Source organism: Nothoprocta perdicaria, unplaced genomic scaffold (assembly GCF_003342845.1).
Source record: "Nothoprocta perdicaria isolate Ctin4 unplaced genomic scaffold, notPer1 scaffold_275, whole genome shotgun sequence".
Classification (NCBI taxonomy): Eukaryota; Metazoa; Chordata; class Aves; order Tinamiformes; family Tinamidae; genus Nothoprocta; species Nothoprocta perdicaria.
The window spans coordinates 803,701-827,647 of NW_020455505.1; the positions used below are offsets into that span (position 1 = coordinate 803,701).

Genomic DNA, 23,947 nt, shown 5'->3' on the forward strand with positions numbered 1-23,947 from the left:
TGGTCTTTGGATCATGTCTTCGACAGAAAAGGAGGATGAGGATGGCATGGGGTGCACACTTGCATTATGCAGGGAGTGTTTATTGGAGACCGTTTCCATATGGAGTCGCAGAGTAGCACTGAGAGTTGGGGGTGAGGAAGGAGGCTTGAGCAAAGGAAAAGTAGAGATAAGTGGGAGAAGACCAGCCCGTTGTATAGAGATGTTCCTTCTTTTGTGGGTTGCTTTCAGATTCTTTTTTTCTCTTCTCTCTCTCTCTCTCTCTCTCTTTTTTCTTTTTTTTTTTTTTCTTTTTTTTTTTTTTAATTCTTTAGATCTGCAAGCTTGTGCACTGTGGGTGCGTGACTATTTTAGTGTGAATTGTGTTTTTTGTCATAGTATTGAAATGAATAATAAAGGCTTCAACATAGTTTGGATGTGGAAGGTGTAGCAGATAGTTCAGATTTGAGAAACTTATTCCGGCAGAAAGAAGCTGAAGAGAACAACTCTTAGGTGGGTCAGAAGCCTGTAAGTGCAGAATGAAAGCGAGCTGACTCTGGCTTCCCTTCCAGTGCGCAAGGTAACCGAGCGAAGGACGGCCGGGACGGGGCGACTGTCCTTGGGCTCAGATACACGCAGCCGCTCTCGTCAGTGTATTCTTCTAAGTATGCAGTCTCTAACAGTGACATCACTAGATGGTCATTTCAAACTGTGAGAAATCATGGTCTTGTCATTTGCCAAGTGTGGGTTTTTTTGCATTTTTTCCTCAGTTCCTGGAGATGGAAATGGAGGGTGACTGAGTATATAGGCACAGGCACTCGAGCAGAACCCGTTGTGAACAGGGCATCAGCACGGGCTGGGTTTTCTGTCGAAAGCTTCTTGTCAAATGCTGCCCTAGCCTGACCCGTCACAGCAGTGTCAGTGGAACTAAGGGGAAATTCGGCCCGTGGTCCCTAGGAGGCTCTTTATCAGAAGTTAGTCTCCAGATGCGGCACGACAAGCTCCAGCCGTCTGCAGCTGGGGACGGTCCTCGAGACAGCGGAGACCTAGTGGGCTTACAGTGCCTCCATTCCTGGCGACGAGCGTCCCAGGTTGTTCGTGGCTTCTGTGGAGTCGGGGATGGGTTTTGTCAGCTGCACGCTGTACCTCCTCCGGAGTTCTTTCCCACTGAGAGCTGAGCAGCAGCTAGGAGGCAAATGCCGCAACAGGCCAGCGAGCGGGAAGGCCTGCAGCGGCCCTGGTCGGCAGCTGCCAGAGGTGAGCGGTGGTAGCTGCTGCCTGAATTGGCCTTGCTTTCTGAAAAGGGCGGCAGCTCCTGGCCCCACGCAGCCCCGTCTTTAGAAAGGCCTGTGCTGACTGCAGGGGGTGCAGGCTGTCCGCGGCAGAGGTGGGCCCTGGGCTCGCCTGGGCGCCAGCAGTGTCCGTCCAGCTCCAGCTTAGTGCACGCCTGACGCCTCCCAGTGCCCAGGGCTCATCGACCGACTCTCAAGAGTGCTTTCAGACGGGCCCTTTAGGGAGAAGAGTTTGCTTTGATTTAGAAATACCCCGCTTGCAAGGTAGCTTTGGCTTCATTGCTTTTATTTAAACCTAGAAAGAGGGACCAACCTGATGCCGTTTGCGCTGTATATGTTTATATATGTATCCAAGACATACATATATATATCTATATGGCAAGTCAGACTGATCAGCTTCTAGTTGTGGAGTGACTACATTTCATGCTGCACCATACGTAAGATGATGAGACAATAGTGCATCCAGTTGTTCAGCGTTTCGAGTGGAGTTTTATTTTCACACTTTTCTATGGAGCCGTCAAACCCCGATTTTCACACTAGGCTGTTTTGATAGTTGTTCTCGGACCCTCCATTGACATCCTTACCCAGCATTCCCTACTTTTGGGGGCCTTCTATCTTGTTAAAAAAGAGAAAAACAAAAAATCTTTTTACCGAGTGAAGCATCAGTTCCACCTTTATTCCCATTCTCACCGGTGTAAATACTGAAACTAACTGAGGATTTTGACTTTGCATTCTGTCAGAATACTGTGTTCAAATAAAAATTACAAAGAAAAAAAAAAAAAAAAAAGCTCCTGCCCAAAGTCTCATGCCCTTCTTTGCGTAGTCTGCTCCGCGCCGGGCTGGAGGCGCCGGCGTGTTTCCGTGCGCCCCACAGCCCCCGTTGGGCCGCTGGCGCAGCGCGAGGCAAGCGGGGGCCTGCGGCTCCACGCGGTCTGGCCGCCGCAGTCAAGGTGGTACCTTTCTGAACCGGGCACACGCGTGGTTGCTTTACGCGGTGCCCTGAGCGCCCTGCTGACGTGTCCCAGAAGCAGAAAGTGGGTCTGTCAGAGTCTCGTCCGTTCCTGGCCAACGGTGGAGAAAACTGTCCTGGAGTGCAGAGCTCCCGGAGTGGCTCTTCCGCGTGCCCGGATTCCATTTCAAGGCGCCGTGGCTGCCTTTGGTCGCTGTAGCAGCTGCGTCCCTCAGTCGTGTCTGTCCCAGCTCTGCGCGGTGCCTAGTGGCTTCTCTTCTGTTCCTTTGCGGGCACTCGTAAATGAGCAGCAGGAGCCAGATTTCCAAGGTTCTCAAGTTCTACTGCTAGCAGTAAGGTGCCCCTTGACTGGAGGCACAAGAGGACACCCCAGGCAGTTTCTTGGTACAGCTTTTGAACAAGAGCAAGTTGTGCCATACTCAACACTGGAGCTTACGCAGCCAGCCCTATCTGTCCACAATTCTCAGTTCTACCAGGCCCCATGCCCTGTATAGTTCCGTGCCAGTCTTATACGGCCCGTCTTGCAATCATTCCTCAGCTGAATAGGCTCCTGTTCTGGTGCTGCCTTTGAACAACTTCGGTAACGTTGTCTGTGTTCTTTGCAAATCTTCAGCTTTGAAAACCAGGGCTAAGGTTTGCACAGCAAACCTTGCACAGCATGCAGGGTGCTGTGATTTTGTGTGCTCCTTCCCAGGCAGAGGCGGGGAGGTACGTGTTGAAGTGAAAGACTGCGCCTTGCGAGCGCATGACCTAGTGCAGCTGCAGGGATGGAGAGCACAAAACAAGAATGGATGCACAGGAATGAAATGCAGAGCCTGCGCCTCGTGCGCATCCTTCAAGCAAGAGAGGATTTGTATCAGTACCTGCTCGCGCTGTGGAGGTTACAGCTCAGCATACGGCTCTGAAAGGCAGCGGAAATCCCCCATCTTCTGGACACGGTACCTGGAACTGTAGCCTCAGCAATTTAATGTGTTCTTAGTAAAATAAAAGCTGAACAAAAAGAAAATTAAAAGATGACCGAAAAGAGTGTGCTTTATTCTGCTTCACCATTTCCTCCAGGCTCCAATGCCTAGTAGTAGGCTCCAGTGCTGGATGAAAGCAAGGCAGCCTGGTACAAAGGCAGAGGTCCTCACTTAACACGATCTTGTTTTAAACCTTTGCTAGTGATTCTGTCCATCAAAGAAAACTGGACACTAGAGGGTGGACTTTTCCTTTCAGGGGCTTATGTTAATTTAAAATTACAATTTAAAATGCGATTATTAACCTATAATCAAAGGCAGATCAAAAAGATTCTGGCAGAACGTATGTGAATTCTCTTAGGTTTTCAAAGATTTGATATATTCCATTAGTGTGTTACACTGTAATACAAGCTCTGATTCTGTGAGATTCTATTAGATTCTGTTACATTCTGTCAGATTCTAGTAAATTCTGTCTGATTCTAAAAGACTACCAGGCTCCAATAGATTCTGTTTATGTTAGAACCTATACAATTTTGTCAGATTGTAATAGATCGTGATATTCTATTAGATTCTGTCAGATTCTAATAGATTCTGTCAGATCTTGGTAGATTCTATTTTTTAGTCGATTCTGACAGATTCTGATAGAATCTCTGGATACTGTTAGATTATCTGAGGCTTTATTAGAATCTGTCTGGTTCTGTTTGATTCTCTTACATTCTGCCCAATTCTGAGAGATTCTCTTATATTCTGTGAGATTCTGTGAGATGCTCGTAGATTCTGATTATTTCTAGTAAATTCTGTCTTTTTTTAGGATGATTAGAATTTGTGAGATTCTACTAGTTTTTTTCCAATTATCACATTCTACTATAATCTGTTAGATTCTATTTGCTTCTTTCTGATTTTCAGATTACATTTGATTGCACTAAAATGTTTAAGAATCTGTCAGATTCTATAAGATTTTTTTTTTTATAATGTGTCATATTTCTATAGATTCTTTCAGATTGTAATGAGATCTTACAAATTCTTTCAGTTTCTCTTGGGTTCTGCCAGATATCAATAGAATCTGTCAAATTCTGTGCGATTTTATTTGATTCGGTCAGATTCTAATAGAACGCGTCAGGTTCCCTCAGATCCTGTTAGGTGCTTCAGGTTCTGTTACCTTCTGATGTTTTTCCAGTTCTGTATGATTCTGCCAGATTTTATTGTGTTTTGTCATTTTCTGTCAGATTCTATGAGAATATTTCAGAATCGAATAGAATATGACAGAATCTTACAGTATGTGACAGAGTCCATCACATAAAATCTTACAGATTCTAATACATTCTGTCTTATTCTGTTATATTACATTATATTAGAATCTGGCAGAATCTGATCGAATGTGACATCATTTAATAGAAACTAAGAGAATCCTTACAGTATCCAAAAGAACACGGCAGAAGCTAATAGGATTTGTCACAACTTTCAGATTTGGACTAAACGTGGCAGAAGGCCATAGAATCCGATATATCTATTGTAATTGATCTGATCTCATTAAATTGGTCTGACTTTCATGGGTTCTGATTTTATTTGATTTGAATGGAGCCTCACTGATTCTGAATGCTTGTATTAGTTTTAGAGAGTGCAACAGATCGGGAGAGATTTCAAAGTTTTCGTTTTCTTTTCCACCTCGTGCGGAGGATTTGCCCGCGTCTGTGCTCGGAAAGCTTAGCACCACGCTCCGCTGCGCACGGAGACACTTGGTTGCCTTCCAGGGGCTTGTGCTGTGTAAGCAGTAATGGAGCAAAGACGGGTGCGAGGTCTGTGAGCAAGGCGAGCTGCTCACGCTGCCCGAGGCTGCCGCTTGCGCAGGGTCCTACCTGCGAGCACCCCAGTTTCCCCTGGCTGCAAGTGCGGAGCTGCGGAGCTCAGTGCAAGCGGGTGTGTGCGCGGCACTGCCTGCGTTGGGCCAGAAGAGGGACCCCGCATTGCACCCGAAAGGCAGGGACTGTGCCACACACGCAATCCGGTGCAAAGCAGAGGTGCGGTTTGGCGGCTCTTCCGCAGCAGCGCCAGCAGCAAAGCAGTGCAGTGGCCACGCTCGCTGCCAGCCTGTGCACCGGCCTCGCGGGAAGGGCTGTGACCGGCTCCCGCGGCGCGCCTTGCTGGGACGCGCTTTGCCGGGCACGCCGCTCGCGCGGCCCCTCCGCCTAATTCGCATGGGCGCGCCCGCTCGGCGGCGTCGCTGAGCGGCAGCGCAGCGGCGCGGTGCCCATGGCAACGGCGCGGCCGCCGCCGCCCGGCGCCATGCTGTCGGACGAGCGGCAGGAGGCGGATTTCCAGCGCTTCCTGCGCCGCGTCGACCAGCTCGGTGCGGGCCGGAGCGCGCGGCGCCGCGCGGGAGCCGCTGCCTCGAGCGGGGGGTCCCCTCTGCCTCCGCGGGGGCACGGAGCGCTCCCAGGAGCGGGAAGGGGCAGGTCGGGGAAGACCTCCCGTTAAACGTGCGCTGCGGGCCGCCGCTGCTGCCCGGGGATCTCGCAAGGCAGAGGGGAGATCCTCGTTCTCGCAGGGCCGCCCGAGTTCACCTGTGTGTGCCTGGTTTTTGTCCCTTTCCTAGCCGATTTACTCGAAGGCTTCAAGTCCCCCGACCCCGCCGTGCAGGAGAAAGCGCTTGCTGAGACAGAGGAGAGGCTCCGTGAGCACGAGGGCAGCCCGGAGGAGGGATGCTGGACAAAAGCGAACAGGACGGCGGTCAACACAGGAGCCCCCGTAAGGCCCAGCTGTTCCCTTGCAGCTTAAATTGTGTGTTGCTTGCGATCTCTTCGACGGTGTGAAATCTCACAACGTGCCCTCGTGGAGCGAGCTTGGAAAAAGGCAAGCACATATACTAGAGCAGGGCTTGGTTTTGCTTGCCGGCAGTCCTGCTGATGGTAGCTGATGTTGTGGGTTTTTGCCTTAAGACCCTTTTGAGCACAGTGTATTTCTCTTGGATCTCTCCAAGTTGGAAGCAAGTGTTCAGATGCCACAACATGGGGCTTCTCCGTGCGTGCCAGGTACCAGAGCAAAACTAGGTGAAGGCGTAAGAGACCTTTCATCACCTTCACTGGGCACTGATGCAGTAGGGCCTGCACCTCTATGACTTGGAGCAGTGGAGGTACAAACAGAATTTTTCTGGGTTTTGAAAGAAAGCCCTTTGTCTATAATAGAGTTTCTCACATCCTTTGTTAATGTAGCAGATTGACATTCCCCGTGCTTCAGTGCCTGTCACTGCACTGAAGCACATGCTCCTTTGCTGCTGTCAGTTTTATTAAGTATGTGTACGTGTATGCACTGTGTTTCTATGTTTATTTGTTCTTTCTAGGACATGAAAAATACAGAGACAGTGAGTACAGGTAGGACACTGTTCCCTGTATCTCCTAGTTGCTCTTGATTGCTGTTTGAGCTGAGTCAGGGTGAGGGTTGCTCTTGCCTCATGCAAGGCAAGCTAAGCTGCCTCGCACTACAATCGAAGGAGCTTTTCTTTCTCCTGTTGAGTGTTCAATCAGTTTAAGCAACACATTTTGGAGCCTTGTAATTAGGCAGCTGTAGTCTTGCTATAGTTTGTGATCCTATTTAGGGCTTTTCCCCGAAAAATTCATTATTCTAAACTTAAGACTTAAGAGCTCATCTCTACAGATGGCAAGTGTGCAATCCCGAGGTGCTAAGATGGGCTTTATGTGTAATAGCTTATCTTTTACTATCCTGTTTGATATTGGATTTGTGAAATGCGTTTTTAAAGCTTTCCTTGTGGAGAAGTGACCAAGAGATGACCCTTAAAATGACTTTTGCCTCACCTGTGATTTGCTTTTAATTTTTTTTTTTTTTTTTTTTTAACTGATACTTCCCTGACTCTTCTGGTTCAAAGATGGCTTTCTGGCAGCTTTGGAAAAGGATGCAAGAGAGCGTGCAAAACGAAGAAAGCGAAACGAGCGTTTAGCAAATGGTAATTGCCAGGTTTTAGCCAATGCCTTGAGGAACTTTGAAGGAAATGGATGATTAAAGAGGTGGTTGTGCCACACTGAGTGCTGTTCTTGTACACAGTGCGGTAATCTGGTGTTTTTGAGATCAAGATTTTTTCTGCACAGTATTGATTAGCTGACACAAAGTTATATAACTTCATACGGGTGTTGCCCATTTTTCTCCTCGATGTTCTCCTTAAGGTAAGCTTTTGGGATGGAGGCAGAGAGCATCAGTACTTGAGAACTGGACTGAGCAAAGACAAGACAAATGCTCAGAGTTTCCATTTTAAGGGAGAGATGGAGACTGTGTTCACACGATAGCTCAGTAGAGCAGTGTTCCCACGACTGCTCTTGTTGAGACAAATGTGATTTTTTTTTCGAATGTGTGTGTTTGGTAGCTCTGAAAGAGAAAGGAAATGATGCCTTCAGGAGAGGAGACTATGTCGCAGCCATTCAGAAATACACGGAAGGCTTAGAAAAACTGAAGGACAAGCAGCAGCTTTACACTAACAGAGCGCAGGTCAGTACGGGAAAGCAAACCTGAAAGCAAACCCACCAACAATGCACTGCTGGCTTTCAGGGCGGTATTACCAAGATGGAACACAAGAGTCTTTAGGTGCAAGTGTTTCAGCAAAAGCATTGCGCAGCTCCACCTTGTGCATCTTTGAAAGCCAGTCATGTGTGATGAGAAAGTCGAGGGGAGTTGGAAGGGTAAAAGTTCAAAGAGGCTGAATGGAGAGGACCGCAACGTACAAGTTGGTTTAAGTGGCATTATAGACTTGACTTCTTACAAGTGTGGCTCATTTGCTGCCTTTCTTTATAATACTAAAGGTCTCCCTGCTCTAGGTGTCCCTGTTGGAGCAGGGGGATTGGACGGGATCCTTGGACGGAGGCTTGGAAGGGACCCTTAGAGAGCATCTAGTCCAACCCTCCTGCATATGCAGGGTCACCTAGAGCATGCCGTGCAGGATTGCATTCAAAGAGTCAATAATAATAATTATCCTGAAAAAGTCCATGTATGTGCATCTCAACAGGCAAATTTTCAGTATGTTTGCACAGTTAGGGTAAGACACGCCAAATAGTCTAGCTTTTCTACCTGGACTCTCCTGTTTTTTAATTTCAGGCCTACCTGAAGATGCATGACTATGAAAAAGCTATTGATGACTGCAATTGGGCTTTAAAGGTGATTACAGGTTTCTGTCTTTTGTGATCAGGTCAGCAGTCACAGATCTAGAAACCTGCTTACGCCAAGGTGTTGGCTGATTTTTCACTCAGGCAGGTCTAGATGTTACTTAAGGGCGTGAGAGTTTGCTTGAATTACTCAAGGCAGTTTTCTGGGAAGGATGTTGCCGCCACCTCGTTTCAGCCTTTAAAGTAGACCAAGCCACTACTTATTGCACAGAGAACAGAGAGCAGTCAATACCCAGAAGCAATATTCAGTGTGTGAACATTAGATGTCTCTAGTAGATGGTATAAATATACCTGTCAGTGCTTACCGTTACTTTTGGGCAGTTATAACTGTCAGCAGAAATCTGGAGGAAAAAAAAACCCAAAGCTTCTAAATTTTGAATATGTCATGATGTGTAGCATTTGCTTTCTGTTGTTTTGCTGATTTTTATTTATCTATTTTTACAGTGTGATGAGAAATGTATTAAAGCCTATTTTCTGATGGGGAAAGCTCACCTGGCACTGAAGCACTTCAGTGAAGTAAGCTGGTTCAGTCTCATGACCATACAGCCATGGTTTGTTCTGCTGTTGCCGTAATGTGGACAAGAGGAACAAATTTGTGATTCACTGCAAGATACTTTACTAAATTAGGAGCAAGTTGAACACTTGGTAAAACCCCCACATAGCTTAAAATTTTGAAGTGACAGAAGGGAGCAGGCTGAGATCAAAAGCCTTTCAGACATGCCTGCAATAAAGTAATTGTAGAAGGTAGACCAAATAAATCAGTGTAGTCTGCCTTACAGTTCCTAGCAATTCAGTTTGTGGAAGTTTTGGCTTATCCTAAGCTTGTGATTAGTTTAGTGGTGAACACGCCAGCAAAGCATACAAATAAAATCCTTGTTGATGTTTACAGTTCATTTTTTCTTCATGTTATTCCTTATTGACTATTTTATCAATGGAAACTTGGCTTGTTTTGCCCATGCTAGAGTATTCCTGAGTTTGCAATTCAATTTTTCCTTTTTATTCAACATAGTATGCTTAAGTATTGGCTTGTTTGTGCTTTCAGTTGTGAAAGTTCTGTCTCGTTGCTATTTTTTTCCACCCTTAACAGTACTGCGGTCCAAAAACCGGGCAACTTAAAGTTGAATGGTTATCTTGTATTTTTATCATTTTCCCATGGCATCTTCAATTACGGTTCTATTCTTTTTCTGTTAAGTCCAGGCAGTGCTATCAGAAGATCTTAGACATTGATCCACAAAAGAAAAGCCTGTTTAAAGGTAAGAAATATAAAGTAAACTGATCAAAATAGAGGGTAGAGTCAAACCCCGTCTCTAGCTCCTCACAGCTTCTTATGGAGTCATTTCATGTAGCCTTTGTGTACAAGTGTTGCTTGTGTTTAAGCCCTTTGCTTTGCTCTGTACAGCCATGGGTCATTGCAGAAAGCAGAGTTCCCTCTGACATGGAACCGGTTTCGCTTTTGACTTCCAACTTTATTGTGTTGGAATACCTAATCCAACTCTCTTAACTTTCTTCTGATATCCTAGATTGCATGACTGAAGTCAACTTGGAGGAAAAAAGAGCGAATGAAGAAGAGAGAGCTTTGAAGGAATTTCAGTCTGGCAAGTTTACAGCTTTGTCGATAAAAGAATTGCTGCAAAAACTTGATAAGCCGGACCAGAACATCCTCTACTATGCAGGAGGGATCAGAGTTTTGACAGGAGCCATTAAAGACTGTAAGTAGTTGATGTCCCGTTTGTTAGTAACAGGAAAGTTGAAATCCAGGGGGACAGATATTTTTAAGAAAATTGGAGTAGGCTTTGAAGGTACAGGAAAAACTGTACCTCTTCTTGAAAATAGATACCAGCAATATGTTTATGTCAAAAGACTTAGCCAGCAGATCTACTTTTGTACCTAAACGGAAAGTGTAGCTGAAGCTGTTAAGACCTTTCAGGGGTCGGAACACCCATTAGAGTCATTTAGCAGATGCTTAGTTTGTTTTGAAATGTCTGTAATTGTTGGTTAAAATATATTGATTTGCAGGGCCAGTGTTTGCACCTTCCTAAGAAGCCTTTAACATTGTCAGTCACTCTGTAGAGCACCCATCAGGAATTAGAACAGCCTGCAGCTTCAAAGCTGCTTCTCTTTCAACTAGTGTTCAGAGGGCTTTTCTTCCTTCGAGGGTGCAAACCCTTTCCCCACCATTCCAAGCTGTTGATCCAGTGACCTTATTTAATGCTGTATCGCAGAAGAGCAGGAATCTGCCTTCACTGTGCTGCATCAGCCAGATGGAACAGAGGGCTTATTTGGCTTTGTGTGTTCTGTGTGTGGTGTTTTTGTGTGGTGTTTTTTTTTTCTCTTCCCCCTCAAGGCACTGAGCAAACTTTATTTAGAACAAATGATGGATTCAGGATCATCACTGACAACAAGGTCATAAGACGGTAAGTGCTCTCCAAAATCCTACTGTCCAAAAAGGATAGTAGGATGCTACAGCACGAGGAAATGACAAGAGATTTAGAGATTTTCAGGAAGCATAATCGCCATTCAGATGCAGTGACTGAAAGATAATGTAACAACAGGTTGTCATGTCTGAATAGACTGACTTCTGTCTGACCTTTAGACAAACAGTGCTGTCTTGGCTGCAGCGGACAGCACTGATGGCTTTTGGCTTCCGTCTCTGATCTCCTGTTTCTGCACTCCGTCTCTGTTGGTGAGAGCCTGTTTGTTAGCCTCTTGTCAAGGAACATCTAAGGTAACCACCTAGATGCTTGGAGCATATCGGCTAGACTCCCTGCTCCTACAAATTGACGTCGGTAACTATCTACCCCCTGCCCCCCCCAGCTTGTAATCTGAAATTATCATTTCTAATCTGAAAAAATCATTTAATCTGTAATTAAGAGCACGACCCCCTTTGGGGCCTTGGCTTCTGCCTTTTAGAATGGCTGCTTAGCAAATACAGCTCATTATGGTTCAGTAATCATGAAACAAATCCGACAAATAGCCATCTAAATAGCTCTCTAAACTGGCTTAGATGGGATCTATTCTGACAGCGTTTTTGAGTCAGGGAATGGACACGAGACCTGTGCAAAAGATGCCATTTGAAGTTCTTGCATGACGAAGTTGGTTCAGAACATGATGCGGTTAAATGGGGCAAGCGCTCTTCCGGTTTCGACTGTTTGCTCTTTTTAAAAGCTATCGTTTCTAACCTAGGGGCTTCTCGGCAGAGAGGAAAAATACTGCTGAAGTGGATCTCTCCATTTCTCTTCTCCTCCTCTGGCAAGCTCTCTGCACAGGGAATGGTAAAACTCATCAATGCTAATCGTTGTTTGTGCACTGTTAATCTCATTTGGTGTGAATATCACTTCCTCAGAGCACCTGGGTCTAGACCATGCCATAAACCAAGTTTTACAGTATTCCCAAGTATTGCAGATGCACTTTAGCAGCACACATTATGTTGGCTGTTGCATCCATCACAGCAGGACGTTTCCAGTTTGTTTCAGTAGGCATTTTAGGACTGATGAAAGAGTGGAAGCAAGTTACGGGATTATTGTTTGCAGTTTGTTATCAGTTAGTTGGGCTTTTTTTAAAGGTACACCAATTCTGTGTAGAAATGCCATAGGAAAAGGGGGAGGTCTTTATCTTTTGGCAACCAGGGCCTTAGAAGTCCCTGCAAAGTAGACTGTGTCTCCAGTTCTCAAAAGTTTGCAGATGAATGCTGCCCAAGAAGCTGGCATATTGGTAGTGAGTAGGAATTTAAACATCGAAATGTATTCCAGCAGTGGAGCTGAGAGGAGTGGCGGGTGTTCTAACTTACCATTGCTCTGTAGCTCTGTGTGGTAAGCACATCTGTCGTGGAGTGTAGGATATTAGACCTTTTAAATCAGCCTCTAGGGAGAAAGAGGAGCAGGGTTTCATTGTGTAACTAATTATGATTTTTTTTCTTTTTAGAGGAAAATCAGCGTCTTTTGTTAACTCGCCCTGATATGAACGTACAGCTGTCCAAATTGCTTTCTTCTGAGGTAGCAGCGATCCAAAAGGAGACCTTGGCACTTATCTCCCTCTACTCGGAGACTGAGAATGGGAGGAGACTATTGGTCAGGCACCAGGACCTGAGCATGTAATAAATGCTACAGCAGTTCAGAAAATGCTCCATTTTCCCTGGGCTCCCAGAGTTTCAAACGCATTTCACTAGCACTGGGCTGAGCAGTAAATAGCTGGCAAGCTTTCTGAAAATTTGTGGGAACCCAGTAACTTTGTCTTCTGCCCTAGAGTGGTAGAGTGCCTCCTTTAGCAAAAACTCTGCAGTACTGGAGCAGCAGAGGTAACAAGTTAGGTATGTGGGGGCACTGGATTTGGTCAACTTTGTTCCTGAACATGTTGGTGAAGCTAAGTAGGAGGGCTTCTTCTCGGAGATGTTTATGTAATTTTGCAGCATAGTAGTTACTTTTCTAAAACGGTTAGGATGCTTGGGTGGTACTCCAGCAAGAACTTACATTGTTATCTCTTCGGGACTTGGAGTTTCAAGCTGCCACACACTCATCCCCTGACGGTATTTCTGATTGCTCACAGTGTTGCAGTGACTCACTAGGGGAGAAAGATGTGTCCATTACCTCTATAATGTTGTCCTGCTATTTCCTTCTACTGTTTATCAGAGGAGAAAATCTAATGTACTTGTTTGTATTAAATGGTTTGAAGTAATGCATGAACAGAAAAGGATCTCCAGCAGATCTGTGCACTTTAGTGTACCACCTTAATTCCAAGGTGCTTTTCCGCAAAGGGAAAGTTAAAGAAATGAGCCATGGATGAAAGGAAGTTTAATAATGGTAGTGCTGGGGCTTGAAATGTCAAGAGCCCGAAAAAAAAAAAATCTTCTGTCAACTTCTGGAAAAGATTCTAAGACTAATTGCTGGAAAAGGCAAGAAAAACCTAGCTCAGAAGGTCAAGTTGCAGGTATGGAGCTTCTTAGCTGTTGGCCTTATTAAGAAAAAGGGAGGAGACTGCAGGTTTTCTTTCTGAACTACAACTCTGGAGCAGGATGACAGGGAAGAATTTCAGCTCAGCAGAGCAGCATGTGGGGCACCAGGTATCGAAATCTTGCAAATTGTGTGCAGCTCTGCATCATACAGCAGTAAGTAAGTACTCTTCCAAGAGCTGAAGAGGTGGCTGGTATGATGCTCTTCCTGTTCTAGGTGAAGGTTCCACTGCTGCCTGGGGAGGTTAACCTCTGCCAGGACTGAGTTTGCTCGGTTTGTTCTTTTAAAAGCCCCACAGGTGTCAACATGTGTTTCTAATGTATTGAAAGCTGAATCCTGGGCTGGCTGTGTCCCCTGTCGTGACTGCTCTTTTCTGCTTACCTTTCCTTTGGAAGCTTGCCAGCAGTAAAGCGGCTCAGTTTCAAACATCGTAGGAAGCTTACATGCTGCTGAAATGCTTTAACACTGATGGATATTGGTACATCCCTACAATCAGTGCAGTTGTGCAAGGAAGCACGATTTTATGAGAGGCTCTAGTGGCAAGACCTTGCTGCAATGGCAATTAGGTGACCAGATGTGTTTGGAGGATCGAGTATATGCAACTTGACTGAAATCCTGCTGAACTCAAAGGGTTTTAAGATCAAAGCCAAAAGTAGGCAATGGTGCACTTCAAATGCCATTCTGATCCTTTTTTTAACGCCCAGCTGACCAATTGGTCTGTTTGCAATAACAGGTGGCTGCACACTTTGATGATGTTTCTCCAGAGCCCCGATGGCAGGGCTGGCAGTGCCATGAGCATACTGGCTGATCTAACCAAAGAGGAAAGGTAACTTTCATTTCATCATTTCTAGCAATTTGTGTTTTGAAACCTACTAAATGACATTCACTGTTTCTAAGGGCAAATTGCAGAGTTGCACACTGAAGGCTCTTTTGTCCTGTAGACAAAGACCCACTTGGCATGTGTGGTAGCAGATAAAATGCTTTGGAAATGAAAGGATTTCTGTATCTTGTAGTCCTTCTGAAACAAAGGTCTGTGGTATGTTTCTATGGATGATAGCAAGTTATGCCATCAGCTTTGCCTGAGTTTGAGTGAGAACAAATACGACATTCTTTACATCCTAAGGAAGTCTTTATTCATCCCTAAGGAGCATATCGAGAGAACAATATATTTGCTTATGGAAAACCTGCTTGCTGCTTTAAACCTCCCTGGCTAGGACTTAGTTCCTTTCTGTATCCAGATGGTTTGTAAGCAGTGAAGTTGGTTAACTTTTCTTTTGTTGCTGTGCTGTTGCTTTGATTCATTTCACCTTTTCCCTGAGATATAAGTGTTTGAATATGGCTTTCTTTATCCCCAACAGTTTCAAAATCCAGTGTCGCATCGAGGTTTCCACAGCTGTTTTACCTCTGTTCAGCCAGCTGCTGGTATGAAAGATCTCAGTGCCTGTATTCCTTAACTTGCGTGTTATCTCTCTCAACTCTCTCCTTTTCAGTTTCACGACGAGTCGCTTATAGTTCTTTGTGGCAGAGGTGCAAGAATTATTGTATTTCATCTAGTGAAAGGAATTCTTTTATCACTCTCTGGGATTTAGTGCTGGCTTATAACCCTGTGCTAGCTTTATAAGCAGTGAAAACTCTGGACTGTGGTACGGTCTCATCAATAATCTGTCAAGCCAAGACCATTCTTGTGACTTTAATGCAGTGTCACTAACTAGTTGCAACTCAGGGGGTGAGTTTTGCTAATCTGAGGGCTGAACGATGACATTAGCTCAGAGATGAAATAAGCTGAGCAGTCGGGGCCCGCCACTGTCTGTCGTCTATTTGCACGACCAGCTTGTTTACCATTCGTTCAAAAAAGCTGTCTTCAGGCAGAGGGGAGATGATACAGAACATGGGTTCTCTTGCAGGAGGGCTTTTCCGAAAGGGACTCAGGGGTTTCTAGTTGTAGAAACTAAGGACACTTGCAAACTTTGAACAGCGTGGTTTTCATACTGTTAGGAATGATTCTGGAATCCTGGCTTCGCTTCTGTTGCCAGAAGAGTAGGAATGCCTGTTTGTGGTCTTGCCATTCCTTCATAAAACTACTTTTCTCTTTTTAAGAGCTCTGCCAAGCTAGTGAATGGGACAGCCCTTGCTCGCTGTATTGGCACCATGGGCGATCTGTGCACAGACGGCGTTGTGCGCAAGAAGATGGCTGACTGTCAAGAGTGCTGGCAGGCCTGCCTAAAGCTTGTGGTAAAGAGGCTTGATTGTAGCCCAGAGACTGGTTTTGTTGGAATGGCGTTGTATGGAAATGACGGTTGTGCCTTCCTGTCTGTCTGCCTCCCGTAATACCTCTCGACACTCAAGATACCCCTTACGACAGACGGATGCAGGTCTGAGTTGTATGCAGCTCACATGAGTTGGGTTGGTAGGGGGAGGAGGGGGTTCCCCTCAGTGGTGGTGCTCAGAGGAAGGATGCAGTCTGACCCCCCTCGTTAGCCTACAAAGTATTCGGTGTGGGCAAAGATTTTCTGGCTTGTCTAAATATCACACATCTCAGTTGGAGCGTACAGCTTTAGACACCAACGTCAACTGTAAGAACCTGTTTGTGTGGAAGAGGCTTCATCAGCTCAAGTGCTCGTAGGGCTTTTTCTTATAGAAGGCAAGCACACATGATAGGAAATGCATTCTGGACTTTGGGACTCTGTGTACTCTTCTCTCCTCCGTTTATAGGATGGATGTCTTCCCGGTGGCAATACCCCTGAATACGAGGAGTGCGTGTCTGCGGTGCTGGGCCTGATGATGAACTTACTGCTTGAATCAAGTGCAGCCATCCAGGTAAACAAGATGTGTGAATGTTCTTGGGTAACCTTCTTGCTTTAGTTACTCCACTAGTGATTTAGAACTGCTCAAGCAGTTGCAGGTCTTCCTCCCTTGCTGCTGTGAATGGGCCTGCTGCAAGGCCACTGATATTGTACAGGAACACTCAGATAGAGGAGGAGGCTGGCGGAGAGGGGATGACAATGGAATATTGTGAACCTTGCAGTATGCACAGTGTGGGGAGAGTTTGGCGGTGTTGTACAGATTTGGTCCTATTTCATCTTAAACATGGTGAGGGACTTCAGGGCTACCACATGCGGTGTTACTCACTTAACTTTTTAGAAACTTCTCTTGGTGTTTAAGGTGACCATTAAGAATAGCTGACTCTGAGAAATGCAAAGAGGCCAGAAAAGAGGGCTTTTACTGCCTCCATCAGCCATGCATATATGTGTTAGTGCATATAGAAAGTACATACATCAACTACCTTTCCATAGAACTACAGTGAATTTCTTTTTACATCAGTTTCCATTTTTGCGTAGGCAGATGCTTAGCATATTTCAAAATATTCCATCAAGAACGTAGGTTTTTTCCATTACATATGGGTGCTTTTGAGTTAGTAACTTACTGCCCTGTGTACCTTAAAGTCTCCCTTGGGTTCTCTCCTGCAGGCTGACTTTTTTTGTCTAGCCTGCTTCTGTTCTAATACTTCCCTTCATCAGTTGGATCTGAATTTTTCCCTTTCTTTTCTTTTTCACTAGTGTTTTGCTTTGGACATAAGTGGGAGATGCATGTCCCTACTCAGCAGTAAGGATGGAAGGATTGTGACAGTAAGTGGATGTCAGCAGACTGATAAGGGTTCTTCAGGGTATACTGCTGCCTTGTGCAAGTCTTTTGGAAGTCTACGCATTTGTATTGGAAGAGGAAGAAAAATATGTGCAATTATTATCACTAAAGAAATAATATATCACTACTTTTGCCCAGCTCTTGATACCATATTTGATATAAGAGGATTCTCCATGTTCTCTTGAAATCTACCTATAGAAAATCTCAAAAATCATATCATCTTTAGGATGATTTTCATTATAAAGCTTTGAAAAAACTTTGAAAATGTTAAATCCATCTAGAAGCAAAAGAACGAGAGCAATTTCAGTGCAAACCAGCTGTTGGCTGTTTTTTTTTTTTTTTTTTTAACACTTCTTGCATCTGATTCCTAGGAGTTTGTACTCCTGTTAATGTGTGTACAATTTCCACAGATGGTGGTTCTGCAAGGCAAATTAATGGGAGTAGATGTGGTCTGAAAAAGGAGTAGTGTTATTGCCTCTAGGTGAATGTAAATGAACAGTTCTAATGTGTTTTACTTGCATCTACTTTGACTTGGTATACTGGCAGTGCTGGACTAGAATCTCCTGCGAATTTGTTTTGTTGAACAAATATGTTAAGAGCTGTTCTGACCTGAGCCTTTAAGTGCAGAGTTGAGTCTCTGGTTAAAGGGCAGTGTCCTAAAGATATTGTGTTCACTGCATTTTTGTAGATTTTTCAGATCACTTTATGTACTTTGGTTTTCCTCCACCAGCTGCAAAAGGAAAATAACTTGAGAACTCCTGATAAGGTTGTCTGGACAAATATGTATAACTTTCCTCTTCTCCCATACTTTTCTTGTTAAGAGAGCCCTTGGAGTGCTAAGTCGCATCCTGCCAGCATCCTCCTCGGCAGTAGAAGAAGTAGTGAAAGGAGGCATCGTGAAGAAAATGATCAAAATCTTGAAAGTAAATGAACTTAAATTTCATATTATTCTACTTCTCTAATCCCCAGGGAAAACCAACCTAAGTTCTCCATATGCTTAGCCCCCTATCCCAAGGAAAAAGACTGGATTGCTCTGGGTGCATGTGCACCTCACGTTGTTCACGCTCTCAGATATAATTTCAGGGAGCTATGTGAACAGGCAGCCAGGCAGGGGAAAGATCTTCTTAGTTCTCTAGGGGAAGGCATCAAAGAACTGTGATACTACCATTTTGGCACCTGTTTGCTGCCCTGTTTCTCTAGTAGTTTCCACGTGAGCCAGATGGTTGTGCCCATGCGCACAGGTCCACTGAGGAGGCCAGTAAATTCAGAATCTACTCTTGCAGATCCAGCTGGAGGATTAGAGCCCAAGACCAAGGTAGATTCAGACTGCTGAAAGGCAGTGGAGCCCTCTTCACTGACTTGTCAAGGAGTGTTGAATCAGGACAAGGTGGAATTTTAATTTTAAATTTAAATATAACAATCTACAGAAACATTTCCTCTATATCTGTATCAAGCCAAGGGCATATGTATCAGCCTATGATGCAGATAAAGTTAGCATAGAAGTTTACAGCACCCAGCTCAGCACTTTAATAGTTGGAATGTAATAGCACAGGAATTGACAGAGGGTTTGAAAGGAAACTGGGTCTAGAGCATCATGGAATTATTTATGTATAATATTGGTGGGAAAGATGTCCTTGTCTCATTTTCAGCCTGTGTTCTGAGATAGTACTTTATGTTCTCTTTCTATATGGCAGAAGTTCGTTCTTTGATATGGGTGTTAAACTGCAGTGGGCTTAATTACCTGGTGACAGCTTAAATTTCTCCTTTCCAAGTTTTTTTTCTTTTTTTTTTTTTTTTTTTTTCATTTTGTACACTGCAGTATCAGCTTCATATCTAATCCAAGCAAACACTACAGAGGGTTTGAGGGTTTTTTTTCTCTCCTTTACTGCATAGTAAATCTGTCATTTCAATAGTCTTATTCTCTTATCAGTTCTTGATGTTTGAGAATACTCCTCTGTCAATTTGCAAAGCCCCCTTACTCTTGTGGGTGTCCCATTAAAAGTCGGGTTGTTACAGCATGTCAGTCTGAGTCACTGAAGGTCTGTATCTGAGCACAGTCATGGGCTAACATATGTGAAGAGATGGAGGGGGAGCCAAGATGTATACTGTGTAAAGGTCTTAATTTGATATTTGTGCTTATGCAGAGTTACTAAATATCTCCATGGTACCTAGGCTAGTCTCTGTTCTGAGTAAGTAGGGCTATGAATAGCATGTTTCAATGTTGCTTTATTCCGATAACATCTAGGCTGGTGGGCAGATCACATCCAGTTACGCTATAAGGGCCCTTTCCATCTGCACCAAAAGTAACAGTCAAGCTCAAGAAGAGGTGGTGAAGTCAGACAAAAGTAAGTGTCAACTTGACTAAGTAGAGGCTGAATACAGAAACGTAATCTAAGCCTCATCTGAGTACTTCTTCCCTTCTCAAAGAACTGAACGCTGTTTTATTCCTGCATGACTTGAGCCATGTTTTCTGAGCAGTGTGCCATTTTACCTCCTGAAGTAGTCCTTAATGAGCCTTGGCTCTGTGTAGATGGAAATACATGCATCAGATAAAGAGCCTGAGTTATGGAGTCTGCTTTACTCGAGTAAAATGGCTTAATGCTTTTTTTTTTTTTTTTTTTTTTTTTTTAAGGCCATAAATCTGAATATCTGGAAAGTACTCTTTGATAATTGTAATGGGCTAGGGCCCTGTTTCCAAAAACCAGTGGCCTCTGCTTTCCAGTGACTGAATTCGTTAACAATTTCCTTGACTATATATGTGGAAATTTGTCCCGGTAATAAAAGGAAATGTGTATGGAAGAAGAGCAATAATATCAAAGGAGTGCCTTCGGGTATTTTGAGTTATTAATATTCTAATCGTGTAGAGCAACACTATTTAGCATGATTTACAATCTAGATTAAGTTGGTGCTAGAGTAATTACAGCTAAGAATACTTAAGTTTTGTCTGGATAGCTGCATATGTCAAGAGACTGTCAGCTTGTATGGTTCAGCTTGAACCCCAAGGATTTTAGCTCATTAAAAACCTCTCAGAAGAACATCTTCCTTTTGTATATTCCCTGTTAGTGTCATTGTCATCTGTAGATGAAGCTTTCATTTTCTTGGATTAGCACGCTGATTCACTTCACTCTGCTTCTTTCCACGAACTCTCCCTCTGGGTGAAAAAACACCGTTTCTGTCATCTCTTTGCTGGTGCGGTCGCTGTGCTGCTGCTATGAGCCCTTTGGAGTCAAGCTTTGGCACTACAGCAGTCCATTGCATTCCAGCTGAGCTCGTTAGTTCAGCTTCTGCATCAACAGCTGCTGGTACCACTAATGCAGTCGGCAGCAATCCTGCCCTTTCAGAACATTCTCTTGCAACAGCTAAAAAGGGGAATGTGTGACATGATGAGGTAGAACAGACGACACTATGAAGTGAAATCAAAGTGGACTTATGTAACCTCAGGGATAGTTCCTGCATACGAAGGCCGTGGCTGTACTTCATGTGGAAAGCAGCCTCTCTAAATGCTTCTAAATTCTGTGGCCAGAGAGGTTACTGCTGTTTAGAGAGGCTAAAGCCTTCTCTATCAAGAGTATAAATTGTCTGCTCCTATATGTTAGTATAGGTTACTGAAGTAGAGGAAACTGCTGGTTGTTAGGTAAAGACACATCATTTGCATTTTCTTTTTTTTTTTTTCCTTTGGCATCTAGCCTTTCCATAGGAATATTGCTGCCTTAACGGATTTAGCCTGGTGCTACAGGTGCTCAGCTCTGCGCTTGTCCCACTAGTGTGGCAGGGTGGGAGGCACACATTTTCAAATTCAGTGCAGGATCCTTTAGTTGGCAAGCAGCAAAGGAGGGGGGCGGATTTTGAGTTTCAGAGGAATGGTCAAGAAATGGAGAAACAAACTAGATGCTGAAGAACCTCTTAACCTGCATTTTGTGAGAATGCCATCTCGGCAGGACTTGAGCAAGTGTTCTGGATCCAGAATGTGAATTTTATCTTGTTTTTTGAGCTCCTGTGACTTCTGTAGGAACAGGTGCTACTGCTGTAGCCAGCAGCACTTCTCTGGATACTGTTCCTATTTATATTCTCTTGCGTAGTAGCTGTGGAAGTAATTGCCATACTGCCCAGCCACGTGTGCCTGGCATGCAGGATACTGAAACTATAACCAGAGTTGAGATAAAGGAAGGAGAAAATCTGAATGCTGTGAGCAGATTTGTGAACATCCAGTGTAACTGCCCTCTTTCTCACAGGGTTTGGTGTGCTGCTGAAGCTCTTGAACTCTGAGAATGAACTTATTGTGGGAAATGCTGCTTTCTGCCTTGGACATTGCCTTGTAGTTCCTGGAGCAGCGACATCCTTACTGAATTCCAATGTTGTGAGGGTTTTGTTGAAACATGCTGGTGGTGATGCTACGAACACCTCGGTGCAGGAGAATGCAGCAGTTGCTCTGGGGAAGCTCTGTACTGCTGAACCAAGGTAATGCAAAACAGACTATTTGTTATCCTGTGCCATCCAGTTGTTACTAAGTGAAAATTCTTGAACTGATTTGGGAACCTCTTGAGTAACTGTGAGGAAAACCTGGGGAGTCCAGGGGATCCAGTAACTCCTAAGTTTGTGTGCTCAGTTTTACTCATTAGAGCAAGTAGCTACTGGGGAAATAATCAATTCAAACAGCTTATGAAATCTCTCACTCTTTCAAATGCAATTCCCACTTGTGATACTGTTGCCAGTGTCCGCATTAAACTGTCCTTGTTATTTGACTTGCTTAAAATGTTTTTTCAGAAGGTCGTGTTGCATTGTTTCCCGATTTCTTCCTTTCTCTGGAAGAATGGAAGGAGGAAGAAAGATGTTACGGTTGTGGGGGTCAGAAATGGGAGCAAAACAAAAGCATAAATGCCAGCAAAGAATGTCTGTGCTGCTGCTTGCCAAGAGTGTGCCGAGTCCTAGCTAGAGACAACCTGTCAATTGTCCATTGAATTGCATTCTAGACAGGGACCGAGTTCCAATATTTTAATAAACCTCCTGAACTACTATACAGAAATCTAGGTGTAATGCTTAGCTTTAAAAATTTGAGACCCTTCTTTCTGCTGAAGGGTGAGCTTTCCAAACTGGCAATCTGAAATTTGCAGAACACTCTTAGGAAATATAAATGAGGAAATTAACTTCGCTGGTTAGCAGCAGACTGCAAAGCTGGTCTGCTTTGCAGACACCTGTCTGCACATCTACATTAAGTATTTAGAGCTTTCATTTTGCAGGGAAGAGTAATGTAGAAACTTTCCCATGCTATTTTTGAGGAATTGAAGTGCAACACCAAATATCTCTGGCAGTTTGACCATGGGTTGTAACAGAGCCCTTGAAGCTTAAAATTCTTGTTTTGGCCAGTCTTGTATCATTTCAGCATCTTATCCTTCCTTTCTGTTTTGGTCTTTTCAGGCATATCGCTCAACTGCGGGAGCTCAATGGAATGGCCATTCTGAAGTCCTCTATGAAATATGTGCATAGTGTTTGAAGTCCTCAGACCTTCGTTACATGCTGTTCACATGACTTGCTGTTTAATATTGTTTCTTCATTCTTAAAAATTATTCATAGGGCTTTTGAATCCCTTTTCATTTTTTTGCTGTTACTTCTTAGAAGCAAGTTCCTTTCTTTTCTCGACTAAGAATTAAAGATATAAGCTTGCATTAGACTTTGTTTTGCTGTGATAAATGAGTATACCACTTATTGGGAAGTTCCTTGTTGCTAAATCATATTAAAAGTCGAGCACTGTTAGACCAGTTGCTGATTTGATCTAGTGATTCTCAGCTCATGTGTCCAATACCTGGTATTTAAAAACAAAATCTAGTATTATTTCCCTGCTCTACGATTGTGAACCCCACATTGAAGCATCCTTTTTGTCGTGTGCCATCCACTGGTGGCCAGACAATGTTTTGCTTAAATCTGTAGGTGCTCATATTTACCTGTGAAGTAATTTGGTTTCTGACTTCACTAACGCTCGGTCTCAGTGATATCTTATGGCAGGGAGGCTTACAGATGAATTATGGGCGGTTTCTCCTAGCATGGTTGGTTGTATTTACTGTCTTGGTAAACTTGATCAGCTTTTTGTCCCTTTTTTATGTGATGTCAGAAAAGTACGTGACTTCTTTGCTTCGAGGTACCCTTGGTTCTTGTCCCTGATATTCTGTGCACTCATTCAGTAGTTAAACCAGAACACCGGTGTTGCATCCTTCCAGTGTCTGTGTTTAGAGGTTCATGAAGAACTAGGAGTAGCAGCAAATGCAACTTGAAAAGAAAGCCAGTAATGCATTACTCTTAGGTATTGGTCCATCAAGGCAATTTAGACCTTGTGAATAAAAGGTCGGTCTGAAGAGGCTCGCTTTCACGCAATTGTAGCAGCTTTATTGCTGAAATTCACTGTCAACCACAAAACAAAGAGCCTGAAAGTCGAGGTGAAGCATGAGGGATACACATTAATTGTCTGCAAGTCCTAAAAATAGCTTTGGTTTGTGTTTAAGATCTTCTGGATCTATCTGGTGATGGTGGTATGGTGATGGTTCTGTCAAATTTGACAAACTTCTTATGAATTAGTAAATCCATGTGACCTATAGCAAAGTGCCCTTTCAGGACATAGGTGGTCTGCCAAGGCAGTAATACTGTTTTCATTAGAATTAGTCCTTTGTAATTGTAAAGTTTCATGCTGCTTAGACCTAATAGTTCCAACTCCAGTATCAATTGATGATTTATGGTGCCGCTTTGCATGTGTCAGTGTGATATTGGACTGCTCCACAAGTTTATAGAATCACAATTTATTCGAGTACCTAGAATGTAAATTATCATCTGTTAGTCTAGCTAATAATATAGACTTGGCCTCACTGTCAAATGTGGGAGGGAAAGATACAAAAAGCAATGTTTATGCTATCAGCAAGATAAATAAGTAGAGTGAAATTTGGAGAGGTGAAACTTCTGGAAACAGCCTTCTTGAAAGTATTTAAGTAGCTTAATTTTGTTAAAAATCAAT

General features: G+C 43.9%; 1 protein-coding gene across 1 annotated transcript; it reads left to right on the top strand.

Moving 5' to 3' along the window:
• The first annotated feature begins 5,447 nt into the window (after positions 1–5,447).
• Positions 5,448–22,544, top strand: TTC12 (tetratricopeptide repeat domain 12). Its single transcript, XM_026041035.1, has 21 exons — positions 5,448–5,544; positions 5,716–5,942; positions 6,535–6,598; positions 7,078–7,155; positions 7,570–7,691; positions 8,295–8,354; positions 8,807–8,878; positions 9,555–9,615; positions 9,883–10,071; positions 10,707–10,776; positions 11,546–11,634; positions 12,284–12,452; positions 14,042–14,134; positions 14,667–14,730; positions 15,406–15,540; positions 16,021–16,125; positions 16,866–16,934; positions 17,772–17,873; positions 19,196–19,295; positions 21,183–21,408; positions 22,366–22,544. The coding sequence occupies exons 1-21, from the start codon at positions 5,448–5,450 to the stop codon at positions 22,439–22,441; spliced, it is 2,268 nt and encodes a 755-aa protein (XP_025896820.1). The 3' UTR covers positions 22,442–22,544.
• Positions 22,545–23,947: the final 1,403 nt, after the last annotated feature.

Coding starts and splice junctions, on each gene's coding strand:
- TTC12 (XM_026041035.1), top strand. CDS start 5,448: ATGGCAACGGCGCGGCCGCCGCCGCCCGGCGCCATGCTGTCGGACGAG. Junction 16,126..16,865: donor AATCAAGTGCAGCCATCCAG/GTAAACAAGATG, acceptor CTTTTTCACTAG/TGTTTTGCTTTGGACATAAG. Junction 21,409..22,365: donor CTCTGTACTGCTGAACCAAG/GTAATGCAAAAC, acceptor TGGTCTTTTCAG/GCATATCGCTCAACTGCGGG.